Raw genomic sequence first — 20,217 nt, 5'->3', positions numbered from 1 at the left:
TCTGCTAAATGAAGCCCTTAGTTTGTCTACAGGGCAGCAGAAGTGCAAGCTTCCAGCATACCCGAACAATGATCTGGGAAGAGCTTCATTTTTCTGGCAAGGCAAAATGGAAAACTGGATGAAACTTGAGTCTGTCGGATTGGAGACTTGGGTTCTGTTCTCAGCTCTGCCTTCAGCGACCTTCAAGCTTTCTTTTTTCTTATCTGTAAAATGGGGGAATGCTAGCTGCCTCCTCTAAGGTAAAGATATGAGGCCTTGGTTAGAAGGGTTGTGAAGTGCACAGAAATATTAAGAACATTCAGTTGAAGAGCTGAGTCAAACACATTGTCTCTTAGTTTGTAGTTCAGGGAATCTTTCCCTAGGCTACAAGGGGTTGCATGGGGAAGTCTCTCTCTCATTCATACTTATGTATGCATGAGCTTCCTGCAAGAGGTGTAATACTTGCAGGTATGTGTCAATCTTTAGAACTATTAACCTGGTGCCTTTCGTCAGAGATAATAGCTCTTGGAGGGGGAAACCTTTTGCTTAGTTAATATGTTTTAACAGGCTTTCTTGTTTAGACCGCAGGTCCCCATTAAATTCCACAAATCCCATGCTTAATTTGTGTCAGGGTGAGCCCTGGCACCTTTGGGGTTGACCGTTCGTAGCCCCAGCACATCTGGGCTGGCAGCGTCAGTTATGAATGTAAAAAGAATTGCTTGAGCCCCGGCACCTCTTTCATTACTAATTAAGCACTGCACAGATCCATCGGATTTAGCCTCCATAACTTCTTTCATTCAGGGATTATTTTTCTGTGATATATGAAGGATCTTTCTTTAGGTCCAGTAGGCATTTCTCATGCAAAATATTCATCTGAGAGAAGGAGAACTGTAGCAAAATTAACCTCACTTCATTCCTGTCACTCTGGTCCCTTTCTCCTCTAGCTGGCAATTGAAAATCTGAGCACTGCTTCTCCGGCAACCTTGTGTTGCAAGAGGCAACCTCACATTTATAATACTGTGATAATATGAGAGCAGCATAAACTGAAGTGAAAGGTGACTGGGAATTCTCTAGCTGGATCACACAGCAGAACCATCAGAATTGGAGAAAATAACATATACCTGTAGGGAAGAGATTTGTGTGTGTTCTTAATGTGAGAGAACAGCTGAGAATTGTGTGATATACATCACAGCTTGAAAAAATGTATGAGATGCTCACTATCCAGAGAACTAAATTTATGAGTTAGAAATAGATGTGAAAGACAATGCAGTGGCCACTCACCAGCAATGTCCAGGAGTATCACTCTAGTAAAAAAGTCCAGTCTCCCTTTAGTACTCCTGCGGTACTCTGGGCTGCCCAGAGGATTCGAGGGGCCTGTGGTCTTTGGCGGCGGGGGACCCCCGCTGCTGAATTGCCACTGAAGACCCGGCACTTCAGCGATGGGTCCCGGGGCGGAAGGACCCCCTGCCGTGGGTCTTTGGGGCACTTCGGCGGTGGGTCTTGGAGCGGAAGGACCCCCCGCCGCCGAATTGCCGCAGAAGACCTGGAGTGGAAGAAGCTCTGGGGTCCAGGGCCCCGCGAGAGTTTTCTGGGGGCCCCGGAGTGAGTGAAGGGCCCTGAAAAACTCTCTTGGGGGCCCCTGCAAATTGCCCCACTTACCCCCCCCCCCCCGGGCGGCCCTGGCAGTACCCAAACTTTGCAACATCAGGAATTGCATTGGCAACTTCCCAGGAGGCCAAGAACTACACCTAATTCCCCCATACACTTACATAAACTTGAAAAAGAAAACAAAAACCCAACCTAAAACAAATGTACCTTTCTTAGGCAGATTGAGTTAGTTCATGAGCAATAAAAACTACCAGTTCATCAGCTGAGTTCTCACTGCCGGGAGGCTACATTTTAGGACTTGGACAGCTTTTGGCTCTTGGGACGTGTTTTGTATATCTCATGTGTCATTGTTTGCTCAGTATAACCCTTAGTGATTAAATTACGTGGATCGTGAACACCAGCAGCTGTTACAAAGTGTGGCCTTAAGACTGGGGAGTCTGGTTCAGCTCTGGCTGAAGTTAATGGAGCTGTGACTGCTTATGCAAGGGGAGAACTTAGTCTTAAATATTTTAAAACTATTAAGTATTTGCCTTACTATAAGTAAGTACGTCTAGAATTACTTTAGAAAAGGAGGGTGTGTGACTGAAATATGTTACCATATGATTCTCAAGCAAACAACTATTTTCATCTCAGCCCATTCTATTTTTTCTCCCAAATATAACCATTAATTCTAATGCTGAAGCTCAAGTTTATATAATAAATATGTTGTTCTTCCAGATAACTTGCCCTGGAGTATTGCTGAAAGACAAAAGCGAACTCTATCTCAGCGCCTGTGTGTTTGGACAGTACAAAAGGACTCAATGTGTCCCTGCAGCATTTCCACTCTTCTTTGAAGAGAAACTAGTATTTGAAAAAGTAAGAACCTAACATTGGACATGAGCATTTAAAAAACAAAGAACCAGAATCCCCAAACACAAATGATCACACTGAAAATGGTATTGTAATACTACTGATTTCAGCAGCTCTTCAACACAAGACATTTGTTTTTTCAGTATAGATTTGGTAATTTAAAATAAATTTGTGAGCATATGACCATAGTACATCGTGGATTTCTTTTACAAAATGACCTTTTCCCCCCCCCCCCCCAATAGTTCCTCTTAGTTCCTGCCAAGTGTTATGCTTCTTAAATGTAAGTCAAAATGGAAAATAAAAGTAGGGAATAGGGAGAAGAATGAAAATGAAAAATCACAAAGTTAGATTATAAAAACAATTGGTAGTAAAAAGACGGAATATGAGCTTGGGCTTTCTGGTGACAGCTCTCTCATATGAGCAGTTCTTTCCTGGTTTGATGTCGCAAGAGTCCCCTTGATGGCACTATAGCCTTGTAATTTACCGTCGTCTATCACCTCTTCTGTGACCCTACTAGTTTCATTGTGATTGCCATAGGAATAATGAAATTCTGTACCTTACAAACATGATTCCGGTTTTTGACTGCTCATGAATAACCATACTTTGCATGTCTCTAGTGCTTTTCATCCAAGTATCCCAAAGCACTTTCAAAGACTGACTGATTAAGCCTCAGCAACACCTTTGTGAGATAGGTAAGGCGTGGAGAGGGATAATTTCACCCACCACTGAAAGGCAAGGTGGAAATGGAACATAGCAGCTATTTAGCAGTGCGCAACTAGAGTACAAAACAACTTAGGACAGGAAGTGCTGATTACTGTATTCAACTGAAACTGAGGGAGAAATCTCGGTGTATTTATAGAGTGCAATTTCTTAAGGGGGAATTTAGCCAGAGCACTGGGAATAACATCCAGGCTCTTACAAATAGTGTCATTTAATAGCTTGAGGTATTCAGGCTCTCTACATTTACATCTTCAAAAGTTTGGTATCTCCAGCAGTAGGATGTCCCTCATCAGCACGCTGAGGCAGTGACTCAGTACTGAATCAGTGGGAAAACTGCCAGCTGCTGAACTTTGAACGCTACTGTCTTCAGCTAAAATTACTGTTTGCCCTCTAATTGGGTGAGATGTTTGTTTACAGTATCTTTCAATGAGATTTTTAATGTTTCCATCCATATTCTGAAGACGAAAACTTAGCGTATTGTCAATAGAGTACAATTTAGGCATACTTTGCAACTGTTCAGCGGAGTTCTTCTTCTGCAGTTTAACAATAACTTATTAATCTATTTTCCCCTAGAAATTATAATAACCTAGTCACTATTTTAGCAGGACTTGCAGAAATGTTGTAGAGAGCTGCCCTTTCTGGCTTTCCAGCAGTGGTTAGTGAATGAATGGTATTACCAGGGTGGTGCTGACATGATCAGTAATAGTTATGCACAAACAAGAATGTAATGGAAATGTGCCACGTTATTTTAAGTTCAGTTACAAGTGCCAGAAGAATTATTAACGTTATAAAAATGGAAAGAAGACAAAACAAAACGGAGAATAATTCTATTTTCAAATATCTAAGAGAATTGTGGGATTGCTCAGTGTAGAAAACCCAATAATTTAAAAAGTTGCTGACATTGACCCTTTAATCTTTTTCAGTTAAAGATGAAAAATGAACGTTTCTAACAAGTTTAGCTATTTGTCTTTTATATTGCTGAAATTTGTGCAGACTGCACTTGCATGTTCATGTGAGTGCCTCTTTATCTATGGTAGCTCACATAATTTAGATGGAGAGGAAGAATCTTGAAATGGTTAGAAATCAGCGGCCCAAAAGTGCCGTCTTTCTAAGAAATAGATTCTGTCTCAGTGCCAGGTTATAATTTCAGTTTTCTGTTCTTTTTTCCCTATGGGGAATAGTATGGTTTGCAATAATCAATCAAAGGCAAACTTTAGTTTTCTCTAAGCACATCTGTTATTTCTGATCAAATGTGTCCATTACATTGTTTTTAATCTTTTGTTTTAGGTATTTACTGATGTAGTTGATCCTGGAAAACTTGTTGAGCTGCTTCAATGTAGGTTTTGCTTTTAATATATATTATATTGTATGCACCTAGGGCTAGATCCTCAGAAAGAGGGCTTAGCCTCAGCATTGTGGTGCTTGATATGTAGGCATTCTGCTTCCCATCAGAATTCATGGCCACGAGTTTGGCGCTTGGACTCTGTACAGAATGCAGTGGGGAATTCAGTCCCTTAAAAATAATCATGGGGCAAAAGAAAAAGAGAGAGACTCTGTCTCCTAGTGGTTAGTGGTCTCTCTGGGAGACTCTGGTCCAGTCCGTGCTTCAAGGAATATTTAAGTATTTCATACAAAGTAGAACAGCTTTAACAGAAGAGATTGAGAACCCTGCATGAGCTGGGTTCCGAGCGCTCAGCAGTGTCAGGATTTAAACACTTTTGCTCATGCCCACAGTCACAAATTTAGATGCTTAAGGGACTTTACCAGTGGAAACTTCGGAGTCTGGTTAATTTAGGTTCCTGTGGGATTATGTGGCCACTGAGCAGGGCTTTAGAGGATCTAAAGTTTGAAACTTTGGTGCCTAAAGTGGCATTTAGACACCTGGATCCCTTTGTGGATCTAGCCCTTGGTGGCTAATATATTAATAATATGGAATCTAAAGATACTTGTGAGAGTTGAGGGGTTAGACTGGGAACAGGAAAACATTCTTACTATCTCTTTGAAACACTAGTGCTTAAGAATGATCTGCTACAAATATGTGTGATCATTCAATGAAATAGTCATTGCTCAAAGTGTGATCCTTCAAATGTGAGCCTAAAAAAGTTTTAGAGGATGCAATGGCTTCTTTTGATAGTAATAATTTACTAGGAATACAGATAAATAAGAGGTCACTTCCAGAAATCTCTAAATTATACATTTTTTCTAGTGTATTCAAGAGAGTAAAATTTAAAACAGTTGAAAATGTAGCTTGTTCATATACAAAGACTTCATGAACTCAACAAACTGACCCTATATAGCAAGCTGTGTTCAAAGACTTTGAACTTCAGTGAGCATTTTACCTTGTCAAATGATTTTTTTTTAAACAGAGTGACTCTACAGTGAACAGTGCTGCCATACGTTGAGCATGATGAATCATGTTAAAATAATATTGTGCCTGAACTAAAACTCCAAATCTAGGTCCCTTTAAACATTGCGAGAATTATAGTCCAAAACAGGATCCAAACATCATGGCCTCTCTGTAGTCTCTTCAAAGGATTGAATCCATGTGCTGCCAAACTTGACAGTGTCTGTTATAAGCTTGAGCCAATAATTTATGATTTGCATTATGGTAGTGCCTAAAGACTCCATTGTGTTAGCCTAGGTTTGTAGTATTCATATGAAGTGTTCATAATCTGCTCTTGTTACATCATAATTGTATTTATTACATTAGCCCATACATTGTCCAGATGGTTAAATCAGTGACTGGGTTGCTCTTTTACTTTGCATATTAAAATTACTTCTGATCATAGTTTATTTTTTGACTTATGAAAAAACTTTTTTCCTTTCTAGTTGACACAGCAGTACTTGAACTAATACAACTTGTTCCTCCAGGTATTGTATCAATCTTTTCATAAATTATGCAGTTCAATAGGTGAATTTCCATCAGGATGTACAATCATTTTTCTCAACATACAAACCATGTAGAAAGCTCTTCAATAAATAGTCCTCTGAATATAAAATGTTAATAGATCAAGAGGATCTCATTTTTGAAAGAGAATAAAGCTAATATTGAAATGTTCCATTCTCAGGCTTACGAAAGTGATAATACTTCAAAAATTGAAAATAAACCGAAATCACTCAATGCACACTTATTATAGGCATCAAAATTCATTTGTGGTGTGTCTGCCTGTGAAGTTTCAAAGTGCATAATCTTGTTCTCAAAATGACACTTTTCTTTTAATGGTGACCACTCGGAAAAACTCTTATCCACGCTATAAATATTACAGGTCTCTGGGGAGAGGTGAAGATGATAATGATTTGTTGTATTTCTGTTATAGGTTTATGTGATTATAAAGAAATCTATCTTAATGAAATTTAAATGTTCCCATGGATAGTATAAATATGCATTTTATTAGAAGTAAAATAGAGTTTGAAGGAGGGCTTGTTTGAGAACTGTGGAATTAAAAGCACCCATAGTTACAGGTCCTTAATAACACCAGAGCAAGCAAGAAAATACTTGTTTCTCTCAGTGGCTCACTGGGATATTTCACAATGAAACAAACTGAATGTGGATTTTGTTATTGTGGGAGCGTAGGAGATTTTAGAAGGAGAGGGTTAATTTCAGGGGCTCTGAGATCGCTTGTAATGGATGTTTGGAAAAGTCCCTGTGGTAGAACAACTTGAAAGTTATCTATCTTGTGTTTTTTCTTTAAAGAAAATGGAACAAGATTTGAGGATCTTGAAATACTTTTTTTTTTTTTTTTTTGCTTGTACCTAAATTCCTTTCTGGCAACTGGTTAAATCTCTGATTAACAACCATAAGAGTTCTATAATACAGAATAACAGATATTGGCTACTGTTAGAAAACCGTTGGCTGTACATAGAAGAGGAAGAAAGAAAGAAATTGAAGAAATGTTGTAGGCAAACCTTTTACATGTCTCTTAGTGCAACAAAGACAGTCTACTTTACGTAAATTTGGTACAGTATTGAGTAAAAGGTGCTTAAAGGCCCAATCCTGTGCATTCTTGCTATCGGGCATAGTCCCACTTTAGTCAGTAGTCTTATAGACTAGTGTAATAAGAGTTTACTCTTAATTTTTAAAAGTAAAAAGTTATACTAGTTTCAGCATAGTCTCGTGCATGTTTCTCTACACCGTATAACTGTTTCCCAATACATATTTCCTTTTTAGTGGGAGAAATTCTAGCCACTTACGAAGAAAATACAAGAGATTTCCTGTTCCCTGACCCTAAGCTTACTCGTGGGCACCATGGTTCAGATCGTGAAGTTTTAATGAAGCGGTCTTCTAGTTTTACAGTAAGTGCATATGGTGTATTGTACTTATGATACAGTATGTTTCACAGGAACAGCTTCGTGAACTACCTCAAGCCAAAAGTGATTACTTTTGACAGTTAATTCAGTACCTGAAATGACAAGTCCTAATCCAAGGCTGAACTTCGTGAAGATAGAATATGTCTGCTGGAAATGTTATTTTAACTTGATGTGCAAACGATACGTGTGAGCAAGTTAGTTTCTAGATTGATTTGATATATAGTACCATAGCCTTTATTTCTTCTTTTCACCCATCCAGTGGGAGGGAAGCTAGATTTACTGCCAGCAGGAACCATCAAATTGTACAGCAGTTGAACTACGCAACAGGACAATCTTATTTTTGTAACTTTCTCCCCCACTTACTCTTTTTGTTACATTTTGGCTCCAGTTACATTGGAAACCCTCTGGGTCAAGGTCTGTTGATCCATCTGTTCGTACAGCACTGCGTGCAGTGCGTCTCCAGCACTCACTGGGGCTTAAGGGATCTCGCAAAATAAGAATGAATAATCATCATAACCTATATTTAGATGCTGTTATAGCTTTGGTTGTCCCTTCTAGAACTTGTCAAACTCTCTTTAGCCTCCATTCACATTGATTGGCCACGCCATTTTAGAAACTAGCCATATTTAGGCTTTCAAAAAAGCCATAATAGCTGAGGGGTGATTGGGAAAGTGAATAGAATGAATTAGCATTGATCTTTTGTAGTTGTGGGCTCAAATGTACACTAAATGAAAAGAAGTTTGGTCTCAGCCTGCATCTTGGTAGGCGTTTAAAGCTGACGATTCTCAGGTGGGAACGGGATAGTCCTGAAAGCAACTTTAAAGGAAATATCATTAAAGTGAGAGAACACTGAGATTGGGATGATCTGGGGCTCAATTAACCTGTCAGTTACTACTGAATTTCTTAAATTCATGATTAAAGGTCAAAAATGGCTTGCAGCTGGTACACTCTGCCTCATAAGGGCAACCTAAAAATCACCCTGTCAGTTACAAATAGAGGTGACAAGTTTCAGAGTGGTAGCTGTGTTAGTCTGTATCAATGAAAACAACGAGGAGTCCTTGTGGCACCTTAGAGACTAACACATTTATTTGGGCATAAGCTTTCGTGGGCTAGAACCCACTTCATCAGATACACACACACACACACACACACACACACACGACATGAAAAGATGAGTCGCCTTACCAAGTTGGGGGGGGTCAGTGTAATGAGACAATTAAATTAACAGTGGAATACCGAGGAGTCTAAAATCACTTTTGTAGTGGTAATAAGGGCGGCCCATTTCAAACAGTTGACAAGAAGGTGTGAGTAACAGTAGAGGGAAATTAGTATGGTAAAATTGTGTTTTGTAATGACTCATCCACTCCCAGTCTTTATTCAGGCCTAATTTGATGGTGTCCAGTTTGAAATTAGTTCCAGTTCTGCAGTTTCACACTGGAGTCTGAGAATACTTCATTTAAATGACTTGAGTAGCAGAGATGGGCGTATGATGATAGGTTGTATTTGAATGAACTTTGTTTAAATGAACATTTAGTTGGGTGAGTTGGAATCCAAATAGGTGTGTGTAAGCGATTTCTCCTGTACCACAAAGTTGTAACATCATGTGATGCGATTTGAAGTTTGCTTATAACCAATCCAGATCTGGACCAGGAGTGTTTTTATGTAAAAATTCAATACACAGGTGCACCTTGTTTTGGAAGATTCCCCAGTAACTACTCTATACATACCCTTTTTTTTAGCATTCTATGTGCATGTTATCAAATATATTTAGTTTGATGATAGATACAATATAAAAGCAAATCATACTGCATAAGGGTAACTTCTAATAGTAATAGGAAGGTTGTTTTTTTCCCAAAGAAAATATAGTCTTATTATACATTGCTGTTTAGGACTTGCAGTAAATATTTGAGGGTGGAATGGTATTAAATATGAAGCTTATTAGAATTCTTTAATTAAAATTTGGAATTCTTTAATTTCATTGAAAAGCTAGTTCATGTCTCCCCAAATTCTTTATGGTAAATCAAATGCATTTTTATTTGTATTCATTTTGAAAGGCTGTCTACCTCTTTGTAATACAAGTGTCCAGATAGTTGGCTTTTTGCAACAATCACTGTAATGAACGTGGTAGTTCAGCTGTTCTTTAGGGCCTTTGATTCTCGTTGAGGTGTTGAGAAGAGCCAGCTGGGGCATTGGCAGCTGCACAGTGAAGCTGTGGCAGCCCTAAAAAGACTGGAATGATGGAATGGAAAAAGGTGCTCCAGTCTCTCTCACGCCTAGGAAAGTATGTGGAGCAGTTTAGATGGTGAAATCTGTTCCTGCAAAAGCATATGCACCTCCTCCCTCCCAGAAATATGGAATGGTTTAAAAGGGTAATGAGGGTAATGACTGTACCCCAAGAATAATTTAAACAATTTGCGTCTCTTTTCTCTCGCTGATGGTTTGGGCAGCCATGAGGGAAACAACCTCCCCTTCCAAACCAGGATGAAAGAGTCTCAAATGTTCCTTCCCAGATCCCCATCATACCAGCTGTGTTTCCTTTTGGGTAGTTCTGCCTCTACTCTCTAAACGGCTTCAGATTCGAGGTTTGGAATGATGGCTGCTTCTGCCCCACTCCTCTGCTTTCTTCCCTCTTGAGTGAAAGGTGTTCCTAAGCTGCACCAGTAAGATATACTTGCTATTCCAGTGGACAGCAATCAATGTATGTAAATTTTATTGCAAATGGTAAAATATTAATCATGATCTTGAGAACCAAAAGCACTCACCTAATTTCCACACTAGTCAATTGAGTTCTTTCCACAAGAAAAGTTATAACATGCTGCCGTTATAAGTATATGTGACTAGTTTGGCCACAGAGATCCCCTTGGGACTGTCACCTGATATGCTGAAATTATCTCTGAGCCCTTTTTTCCTGCCAGCTTGAGACTCTAGAACCCTGCCTTGTTGAGCCAGACACGCTAGCCTGCTGCAACACAGACCTAGGGTCTGGGCCACACCCCCAAAGCTGCAGACTTTAACTAAAAACAGCTCAGCAGGTTACTTGTCTGCAGCACCAGACACCCAGCTCCCAATGGGATCCAAACCCCAAACTAAATTTATACAGGATAAATTCATAAATTGTCCACCCTCTGTAACACTGCTAGAGAGAGATGCACAGCTGTTTGCTCTCCCAGATATTAATCACTTACTCTGGGCTTATTAATAAACAAAAGTGATTTTATTAATTATAAAAAGTAGGATTTAAGCAGTTTCAAGTAATAACAAGCAGAACAAAGTAGGTCATCAAGCAAAATAAAGCAAAAACATGCAAGTCTAAGCCTAATACATTAAAAAATGATTTCAGGTAATATCTCCCCCTCAGAGATGTTTCAGTAAGCTTCTTTCACAGGCTAGACTCCTTCCTAGTCTGGGCCCAATCCTTTCCCCAAGCACAGTGCTTGTTAGTTCCAGCAGACATCTTTGGTGGTAAGCAGGGGTTTTCTCATAACTGGCAGCCCCCTTTGTCCTGTTCCACCCCCTTTTATAGCTTTAGCACAAAGCAGGAATCTTTTGTCTCTCTGGGTCCCCACCCCTCCTACTAAATGGAAAAGTACCAGATTTAAGATGGATTTCATTATCAGGTGTCATGGTCACATGTCAGTGTAAGACCCTTAGTCTCCATTCTTCCTGGGTTGGCCCACACTACACAAGGTGGCTTGCAGGTAAATAAACCATTTACAACCAGTTGTCCTAGTCAAGGGGAGCCATCAAGATTCTAAAACACCATTAGTGGCCTGCACTTTGCATAATTACAATAGGACTGTCATGATATAATTCCCCACTCTGAACCTTAGCGTCCAAGAGATGGGGTACCAGCATGAATTCCTCTAAGCTTAATTACCAGCTTAGAACCTGTAGCGCTGCCACCAACCAGGAATTACAGTGCCTGGTACACTTTGGTCCCCCCAAAACTTTGCCCAGGGACCCCCAAGACCCAGACCCTCTGGATCTTAACACAAGGAAAGTAAACCCTTTCCTCCAGTCGTTAGGCCCTCCCAGGCTCCCCTCCCGGCCTGGTTAGGCTGACTGATCACTGTGATTCAAACTCCTGAATCTAAACAGAGAGAATAATTCACTTTCCTCTCCCTTCTCTCTCCCCTCTCTCCCAGATCTCTCCTGAGAGAGAAGTAATCCTGACACAAAGAGAACAATTAACCTTTCTCTCTCCTTCCTCCTTTCCTCCCCACCAATTCCTGGTGGATCCAGACCCAGTCCCCTGGGTCCACCAGAAATAAAAAAACAATCAGATTTCTTAAACAAGAAAAGCTTTTATTAAGAACGGAAAACAGTATAAAAATTGTCTTTGTAATTTAAGGTGGATATGTACAGGGTTTCAGCTATAGACATGGGAATATCCTCCAGCCTAGTATACAAGTAAAAAATTCTTTCCAGCAAGAATACAAAATTTGGAACGTCCTTTCAGCCAACAGCAACAAATTGCAAATAAGAAAAACAAACATTAAGCCTAACTCGCCTTATCTCTAACCTAGTACCACTTTTTTGAATATATAAGAACCTGTATCAGGGAGATTGGAGAGAAACCTGGTTGCACGTCTGGTCCCTCTGAGCCCCCAGAGTGAACAAATTCTAACAGCACACACAAAAACTTCCCTCCCTCAAGATTTGCAAAGTATCCTGTCCCCTGATTGGTTCTCTGGTCAGGTGACAGCCAGGCTCACTGAACTTGTTAACCCTTTACAGTCAAAAGAGATATAAAGTATTTCTGTGCTATTAACTTCTACTATCTGTTTATGACAAGGACCTCAGAGTTATACTTCATATTTCTAGCTTTAGATACAAGAGTGATACATGCATACAAATAGGAGGAATATATTCAGTAGTTTATAACCTGTGTTATGATACCTCACAAGAGACCTTTTGCATAAAGCATATTCCAGTTATGTCACATTCACACTCATAAGCATATTTCCATAAAACATATGGAGTGCAATGTCACAGTATATTTGACTGATAACTGTGCTACAATAGTGCTTTGATGCCCAGTAACTTTTTTTTCTTGTGTTAAAATTAAAGGTAGCAAAAGCAAGGTTACTGCTCTGGACTTCAACTAGGCAGTGACAAGCAGTGTCTGATTAGCACTGCTAATCTGCCAGTTGGAAAGAATCCCAAGATTAGAAATCAGAACTCCTCCAGAAAGCTGGCGGTTGGCTGATAATGTCTCTAGCTAAATGTCTTACAAGGCTCACAACACACAATAAGAATACAAGGCATTCTTGGAGTTCTCTCAGAACAATTTTATTTCTTTTTTTCCTGCTCTGGTGTTGTCCTCATGCTTTTGCTGACTCTTCAACATTTCTGTGCAGACCTTACCTCTAAGAACATGATTAACCTGCTCTGATTGTGACTGCCTACATAATGTACTATCTTCTCCCTCTGTGAAATATTTGCAGCATCACTTAAAGAGACCTTTTCTCCCCTCTAGTATCTTTCATTAGGGTGTCAGTTGGGGAGCTGCTATTTTTTTTTTTTTTTTTTAAACCACAGACTACTTTCCCTCTTACCGCTAACAGTTTCAAACCTGTCATCTGATGCTTCCAAAGTCCTTTATAAGCATTAACTAGCTTTACGATGTTCCCTTGATCTAGTTCATTTTATACCCATTTGACAGCTGGGTAAACAGTTGGCACAGAGAGGCTGAGTAATTTGCCCAAGGATGCCTACACCCTCAAGCCAGTGGCAGAGTAGTGAATAAAACAAAGGAGTTGAGACTCTTCGTCCTCTCTTGCTGCTAGTCTGTCAGGTTTTCTGAGGCATCCATTGCCATGATACCTAGGTGCTAGTCGAAACTCGCTGTCAAGAAACTGTTTCTCTGTTGAACAAATGTCTAAAGTTTCTGTAACAATTCTTGGTCTCTTTAAGAACAGTAGGCACCCTACTGAGGCTTTTCATAGGAGATGTATTAATTCTAATTTTCTCCTGTTTAGGCAGTTGATAATTCATGTAGATAATAAAAATGAGTGCTGATTAAAGAAGGTCAGCTTTAAGATGTGTTTATATCCTGTGGTTTGACTTTTTCACTAAAATTAACCATTAGATTGAATTTGTCACCATCCAGGGTTCTGATGATTGTCATGGCTAAAGGTAACGAAGATCACGTTGGGCTTTTTTGTCTCTTGCACTTCTGCTTTTAGTACTCTACCTTGGGGCCAGATCATGCCATCTCATGGAGGGTAGGGAAATCAGTGGTGTAAGCATGGGGGAAGAAGGGGCAGAGAAAAGTCTCGCTCATGGAGTTCCCCCATAATTCTTAGGGTGTCAGAAGCAGGATTCACAATAGAAGAAGGCTACCTTGAAATCTCAGATGATCTTGGAGATCTACTGGGGAAGAGGTCCTTTGCCTCCATACGAATCCAAAGCCCCTCTGTCTTTCCATGGTAGTGCACCTTCTCTACCACCTGTGGTAGTGCCCAGGACCCCCAGGCTGTCCTGCAGAATGTCCCAGCCCTCATCCTCCTGTCTCCCTTGCCCCCCGCATTTCCATGTTCAGATACGTAGACCCCAGTGTGCTCTGCAGGTCTGGGGATCTGCACATGGATAGAGGTGTGGTGCTTGGAGGGGTTGGGGATGAGGGTCCCTACGGACAGCCAACCCCTAGCTCTCTTCTGCACAGCTGAAAAAAATGCATGGATAGATGGATCCCTCTGTCCCTTGATCTGTAGAACATGGTATGGCCCTTAATTCTGTATATGTTTTTTACTAACATTATACACAGTCAGTGAATACCAAAAGTTCACATATAAATAAACAGAAAATCATTAGTTTACCATAAGCTACAGAAACCGCAAGTAATAATGTGTTTTTAAATAAGTTTGCAAAGTCGGTAGGAATGAAACTTGCAAAGCATTACTTGAATTCTTATTGATGTTGTAACATGACATGAAAAATCTTTAAAACTGCTTTTGACAAAGAAATATATTGAAATAAAAGTCAGATCTTAATTGTTGTACAAAAGCAATGTAATCATCTGTAATTGAATTGTCAGAAATGCAAATGTTATCTTCTTGACATTTACCATTGCTGTTCTGTCTTTTCTAATTATCTTTATTAAAGACTGAAATTAACAAAGGAAACGGTTTAAAATTAGGAATGGTTTGTTATATTAGGTGACATTTATTTCTTTGATACCCTTTATCTTTAGTTGGAGCTTGATGTTCAATTATTGTCTCTCTTCTAGGGAATTGCACCAAAATTGAGATTTTCTACCAGCTCCCTTATTACGGAAAGCCTGATAAGTTCAGGAAGGATTCATGTACAGGTTAGCATAATTTAACTGTTTGTGATTTAATATCCAGATTTAAATTGACAGCTATGCTGTCAAATGCTTGCATGTGCTACTCCCTACAAACTTTTTTCATCCTTTTGTTTTGGGTAAAACAATTGTCAGAGGTGCTTGACAACTTGATTAAATTTTTAATCAAGCATGAGTAAAGAGAAGGCTAGGTGCTTGACTGTAGGTGCCGAGAGTTCCTCGAATAGGAAACAATTAACAGCTGCCATATCCTGTGATCAGCTGAGGTGCCAGTCCCTGGTGTGTGTGGAGTTGAGAAGATGCCTTCTCGTCATTATCTAACAGTAGCAGAGTGAACCTGGAGATGACAAATTATTAAAAACAAAACAAACCAATACATAAGTATAATTGTAATTATTCTGAGAAATTATTTTTTGTAATGGAGATGAAGACTTCATTTTAAAAGGCGACCATCAACTTGTCAATCAAATATCATTGTTTCATAATTTCCAGATGGATAAGTCATGCTTTAGATGCCCTGACTGAACAGACTGGAGGAAACTTTTTCCTCAATTTGTTTACTTTGTGTGCTTGACGGTATTTTGTGTATAGTCAGTTTCACTGTTTTGAGCCTCTGTTGGGCTTCCTGTCTTATGCACTCATATGATGACGTCACTCTTTTTTCCACGTTGTTCAAAATGGTGTTTGTTAGTAATAATGACAGCAAAACTGAAAATGAACAGGCAGTAGGCAGGAATGTACACAGGTAGAGAAAGGGGTAGCCTGTGAATTTTGGGTGGTGGTGATGATGTTGGGTCTATCCTTAAGAAGGGGAGCAAAATAAAAAAAAGCCTTATCAAGATTTTTAAAGGAGGATTTTTTTTTTTTAAAAAAAAGCACATTCTGTTAGAAAACTGAATGCTTCTAAACTGATAAACCTAAAAAAAAATCAAGTTGACATTGTCACTTAAAGAGATGCTGTCATATTGGTGTTTTTCTGAAATGTATATAGCATGTACTTGAGATTTTTAATGTACTAAAAGATACCTGAGATTCTTAACATATCTAGTCTTAAACACATAACTGTGAGTGCAGATGGAAAGTCAAGCAATAAGCATTGAATACAGCTCAGTTACTCTAGTCAATTTCTGTTTCAGTTCTTATGCACTGATCTGGCGCGTATGCAATGCAACTGCACTACAAGAATGTCTGTCATCTCTTTTTATTTTAAAAGGAAAAGTAATTTCCAAAGGCAAGTCATAAAAAATATTCAAAATTAAATACCAATAAAATAAGGTATTTGGAGCCAAACTTTACCTGAAATTCCAGTTCATTATACTGTTACATCAAAGCCAAAATGTGCCATTGAGGAAGCGTTCAAAGCATAGCATTTTTTTCTAGTGTGTCTCAAACTATAAAGCTTGTAGAGGCAGCTGAAAGATGACTTTGTGCTGAAATTACAAAAGAGGGACAATGTATTTCAAATTCAACTTCAGTACTGAAAGTATTAATCTTGAGAGTTGACTTTTAAACTGGTAAGTGAAGAAGTTAATAGTTAGGGCTGGCTCTTAGTCAAACTAAATAACTCTTAGTTTGGTGTTGCTGCTTACAGAAGAATTGTGGCTTGTTAATATCCATGCATGTGCACAATGTAGTATTTTTACAGCTTGTGTCAACTCTGAGCTAGACTCCTATGCTGGAATTTTCAATAGTCTCCAAACTTTGCCTCCAAACCTTGTATTTGTGGGTGCAAAAAATGCCATTTTTACAGGCAAATGTTTTGGTTTTGCGTTTGCATTATATTATTGGCATAACTGGAAAGTGGGTCCTTAGAGTTGTATCATTATAACTTTTTGCCAATAGCCTTTTCTTTAACAAAATACTCCAGTAAGTTCCCCATCTTTCAAGAAAATGCATTTTTCAAAGCAGTTAGCTAATTATGAATCTTTGGTCAGCTTCTAAAATGCATATAAATTAACCATAAACAAGAATTCAGTCTGTTGCCATCCGCTATTTTTTAAAAAATAGGCAGATTTATTTAACCTTACACTCAGAAAGGTAAAAACTTGAAAATATTTTACAAAAAAGGATGGTAGCAAGTTGAGCAAATACATTTTCGAATCTGTAAACTTTTAATCATATATGCTAGGCAGAGTTGTCATTAAATGAACTAAAGTGACATAATTCAACTTAATTTTATATAGTGTCTTTAGCACCAACTGTGTGAGCAAGCTAATTGGATAAATATCAGGCACTTAACCTTAAAGTCTGACATTTAACAATGTGCATTTTATCCTCCTCCTGGTTTTAAGCACATTATTTTAAAAGGACCATCTCTGGTTTTTTTCCTAAATTGCTGTGCAATTATAGTTTTGTTAGGGTAACTTGAACTGATATACGTCTATTTCTGTCGGAGATGTTGGTTCCCGCTTTGCAGATGTTTGTTTGTTTGTTTGTATTATCAGTAGCAATCTTTGCTCGGCATGCTGTCAAGCCACATAATTTCTCTTTTCACTTTAGGATAATTTGGATCGGGTGCATCATTCAGCTCCAAATGGAAGATTACAAACAAGGTCACCAAAGAAAAACACCCCTTCACCTGAGAAAAACCGACACTGCTTAGCAACAAAGAACTATGAGCAGCCCACAATAGCTTCTAAATCACGATCTCCATCTCCATACACAAAAAGACGAATGTGTGAGCTATCGGAAGAAGCCAGACAACGACTGGCCCATTTAAATCTGGGGCCTTTTGAATTCAGAAGAGAAACCGATAAACCTCCATTTGTAGTTAGACATGTATGTATTCTCTGCAAAGTGTTTCCCATTTAAGCTCAGATCAAACATTATTCTTTTGTTAAATATTACTCCCCAAATCCTAGTTTATATGAAAAATCTTTTTTTTCTCCTAAACAGCCTGCTACATAGTGATTTTAAATGTAAAATTAGCTAGAATAAAGGTCCTTTTGTCAACATTGGTAACTGACAAGGATCAAACTGTTTCATGAATACCACGTTTAAATTCTGAATGCCCATTCTTTTTCTCCTAGCACACTGGACAGCATAATAGGTGCATAATTCAAGTTGGAAGTAATTGGTATTAGTATTAAAAGTGGCTGAATAGGATTTGAAAAGAGTGCAGTGACTTTATGAAAAGTCAGACTTCTTCCTTCGTACCTTTCTTTACATTATCATCTTGTCTTTGAAATTGTCCCTTTACTAAAATATAAACTTAATCCTTCAACTTCCTTTACATTCTGACCCTGATCTAGCAAAGCACTTATGCATGTGCTTAACTTTAAATGTGTGGGTCATCCTGCTGAAGTCAACAGGACTACTCTTGCTTAAAGCAAAGCATGTTCTTAAGTACTTTGCTGGATTGGGGCCAGAGTGCTTAACATCTTGAAGGATCATGTTGTTTGATATGTACTTTGTTAATTTTCTTTTTTCTTAATATTTCCCATGAGCACTATAAACATCTACCGTAAGAATCCAACCTCGAAAGATTGCAGAGAGAAAGAGAAATGGGGTTCTTTTGTTTCTGTCCTATATCAGGGCTTGCGTGCAATTCCAGCGATCTTATCTGCCACGTTACCTGATTATCTTAGTTACTTCTCTGATTATTCCTTTTTTAGCTTATTACTAATTAATTCATTAGCATATGTTGTCAAACTCTGGAATTCACTTACAAGTTTTTTTCTTTTACTCCTAGATACCCTTTAGAAATTCAGATGAGCCTTAAGCAACCATTAATCTTCATTCTATCACTTATCATAGTCTCATGGATATTATTTTTTCTTTTAACTCAAATTAGTCAGTTCTTCTGTTTCTGATCTATAGGTGATGTTCACAGTATAATTACAGCACCTTTACATGACAATTGCTGATTCTGATTACTGACTACTTTTGGGCCTCTTCCACAAAAAGAGAATGTGTATCTGCTGCATTCTTTTAATGTACCACATCCAGACTTCCATTGCCTTTCTGATGTCATAACACTACTTACAGGTATCTTTAATGCTGAGGTCTTCTTGGGCTGGGAATTTGGTGTGTTACATTAAGATCAAAATTTGAACTTGCTAAAACGTTATCCTTTAATTAGGAAGAAGAGCAACGCTGTAAATATCTTGGTGAGATCTGAACTATTTCTGGTAAATATTAGATATCTAATTTGTAGCGAATGCATAAAAGGGAAGGCCTTTCCTTTTTTCCTGTTATGTAACTGGTGCCTGTAGCAGAGTGTCTGTCTGTAACAAAGCTGCATGTTTGGCCAAGTTCAAAACAAGAACTTGTATTTATTGGTTACTTTGAGGTACTGTAAGAAGGTTCTAGTGGATTTGCATCAATATATAAGACAATAAATTGCATCTTGTTCTGCTGCGTGTCACCCTCTCGCCTCCTTTCTGGTTTGCTTTATAATTTCTCATCCAAGGGTTTTTATAACTATGTTCTTACGTTATTGTCTGGGTATATATAATAATACTACATAGACAACATTCTGAGAATAACTTCCTGAATATTATCCTCAAAAATCTTAAATTTATAATTTGAACCAGAAAAGAGCAGAGCTGGACACGCAGGAGAAGGAAAGTTAATTTAATTTGTATGTGCGTGGCAGTATAAAAAGTTTCTCTCCAACACTAAACGTTTTAACGATGTTTTGGCTCCAGATTGAACATCCGAGCCCCACTGTTGATGTTCATACTTGGCATCCTACCAGAGACAGTGGACGAGAAGATTGGTCCAGGGTATCTTACAGTAAGTATTGACTTTTGTATCTTGTGTTAGATACTCCTGTTCCATACAGCAGGTTAGACTTTTTAACCCCTTGGTGTGGAAGGACTGTCCTTTCTTCCTAGGATTTAGCCAGGACGCTGGGATGAATGAAACTAGTGTTATAAAAAACGTGGCTTAGGGTATCTAATTACTCCAATGATTGGGGCCTTAGTTCTGTATCATCTGAAAATAGTGTCCCCCAACATAGGCTGGTGCGTTGGTAAAGTACAGCCTAGGCTAGCAAAGAACAAGGCACGGAGAACCTGCTGAGAGACACTAACTGACCTTGGCTTGAAAACCTGCAAATGCCTATTTGCTTGAACAAAGATGAGACTGGAGAGGGCACTCCAAGCACGAGGCCTGAGGAGCCCTGACAGCCCGAACAAAAATCCCTAATACTCGCTTTGAACTGTCACTACTTTAAGCTTCTGTATCTAGGATATCTGCAACCTTTCCCTTTCCTGCCAGCCAAAGTAAAATTCCCTTTCACTTAGCCATGCGTCTGATTATTGAGACCCACCAGGGCTAGCGCCTGCAAGGCCTACTGCTGAAGCCCCTCTAATGCTTGCTTCTGAATTTCAGTATACTCGGCGTGCTACTGTTAGCCTACAGGGTTGGTGTACTGGGCAGCGACAATAATTATGTATCTTCATAGGCACTGAAAAATACTGATCTTCTTACAGCCATTTTAT

At 38.9% G+C, this 20,217-nt stretch overlaps 1 protein-coding gene across 1 annotated transcript in view; it reads left to right on the top strand.

Moving 5' to 3' along the window:
* The first annotated feature begins 218 nt into the window (after positions 1–218).
* The window catches only part of SPATA6 (spermatogenesis associated 6), a 56,804-nt gene continuing 36,805 nt past the window's right edge, over positions 219–20,217 (top strand). The window contains exons 1-8 of the mRNA XM_075068242.1: positions 219–239; positions 2,305–2,442; positions 4,444–4,492; positions 5,986–6,027; positions 7,325–7,449; positions 14,696–14,776; positions 17,270–17,548; positions 19,420–19,507. Of these exons, the coding sequence (XP_074924343.1) occupies positions 219–239; positions 2,305–2,442; positions 4,444–4,492; positions 5,986–6,027; positions 7,325–7,449; positions 14,696–14,776; positions 17,270–17,548; positions 19,420–19,507 (823 nt within the window). The remainder of the gene's footprint in view (positions 240–2,304; positions 2,443–4,443; positions 4,493–5,985; positions 6,028–7,324; positions 7,450–14,695; positions 14,777–17,269; positions 17,549–19,419; positions 19,508–20,217) is intronic.

This window comes from Chelonoidis abingdonii, chromosome 7 (assembly GCF_003597395.2).
Source record: "Chelonoidis abingdonii isolate Lonesome George chromosome 7, CheloAbing_2.0, whole genome shotgun sequence".
Classification (NCBI taxonomy): Eukaryota; Metazoa; Chordata; order Testudines; family Testudinidae; genus Chelonoidis; species Chelonoidis abingdonii.
Note: the sequence above shows the minus strand (reverse complement) of the source record. Positions and strands in the feature narration are given on the sequence as shown.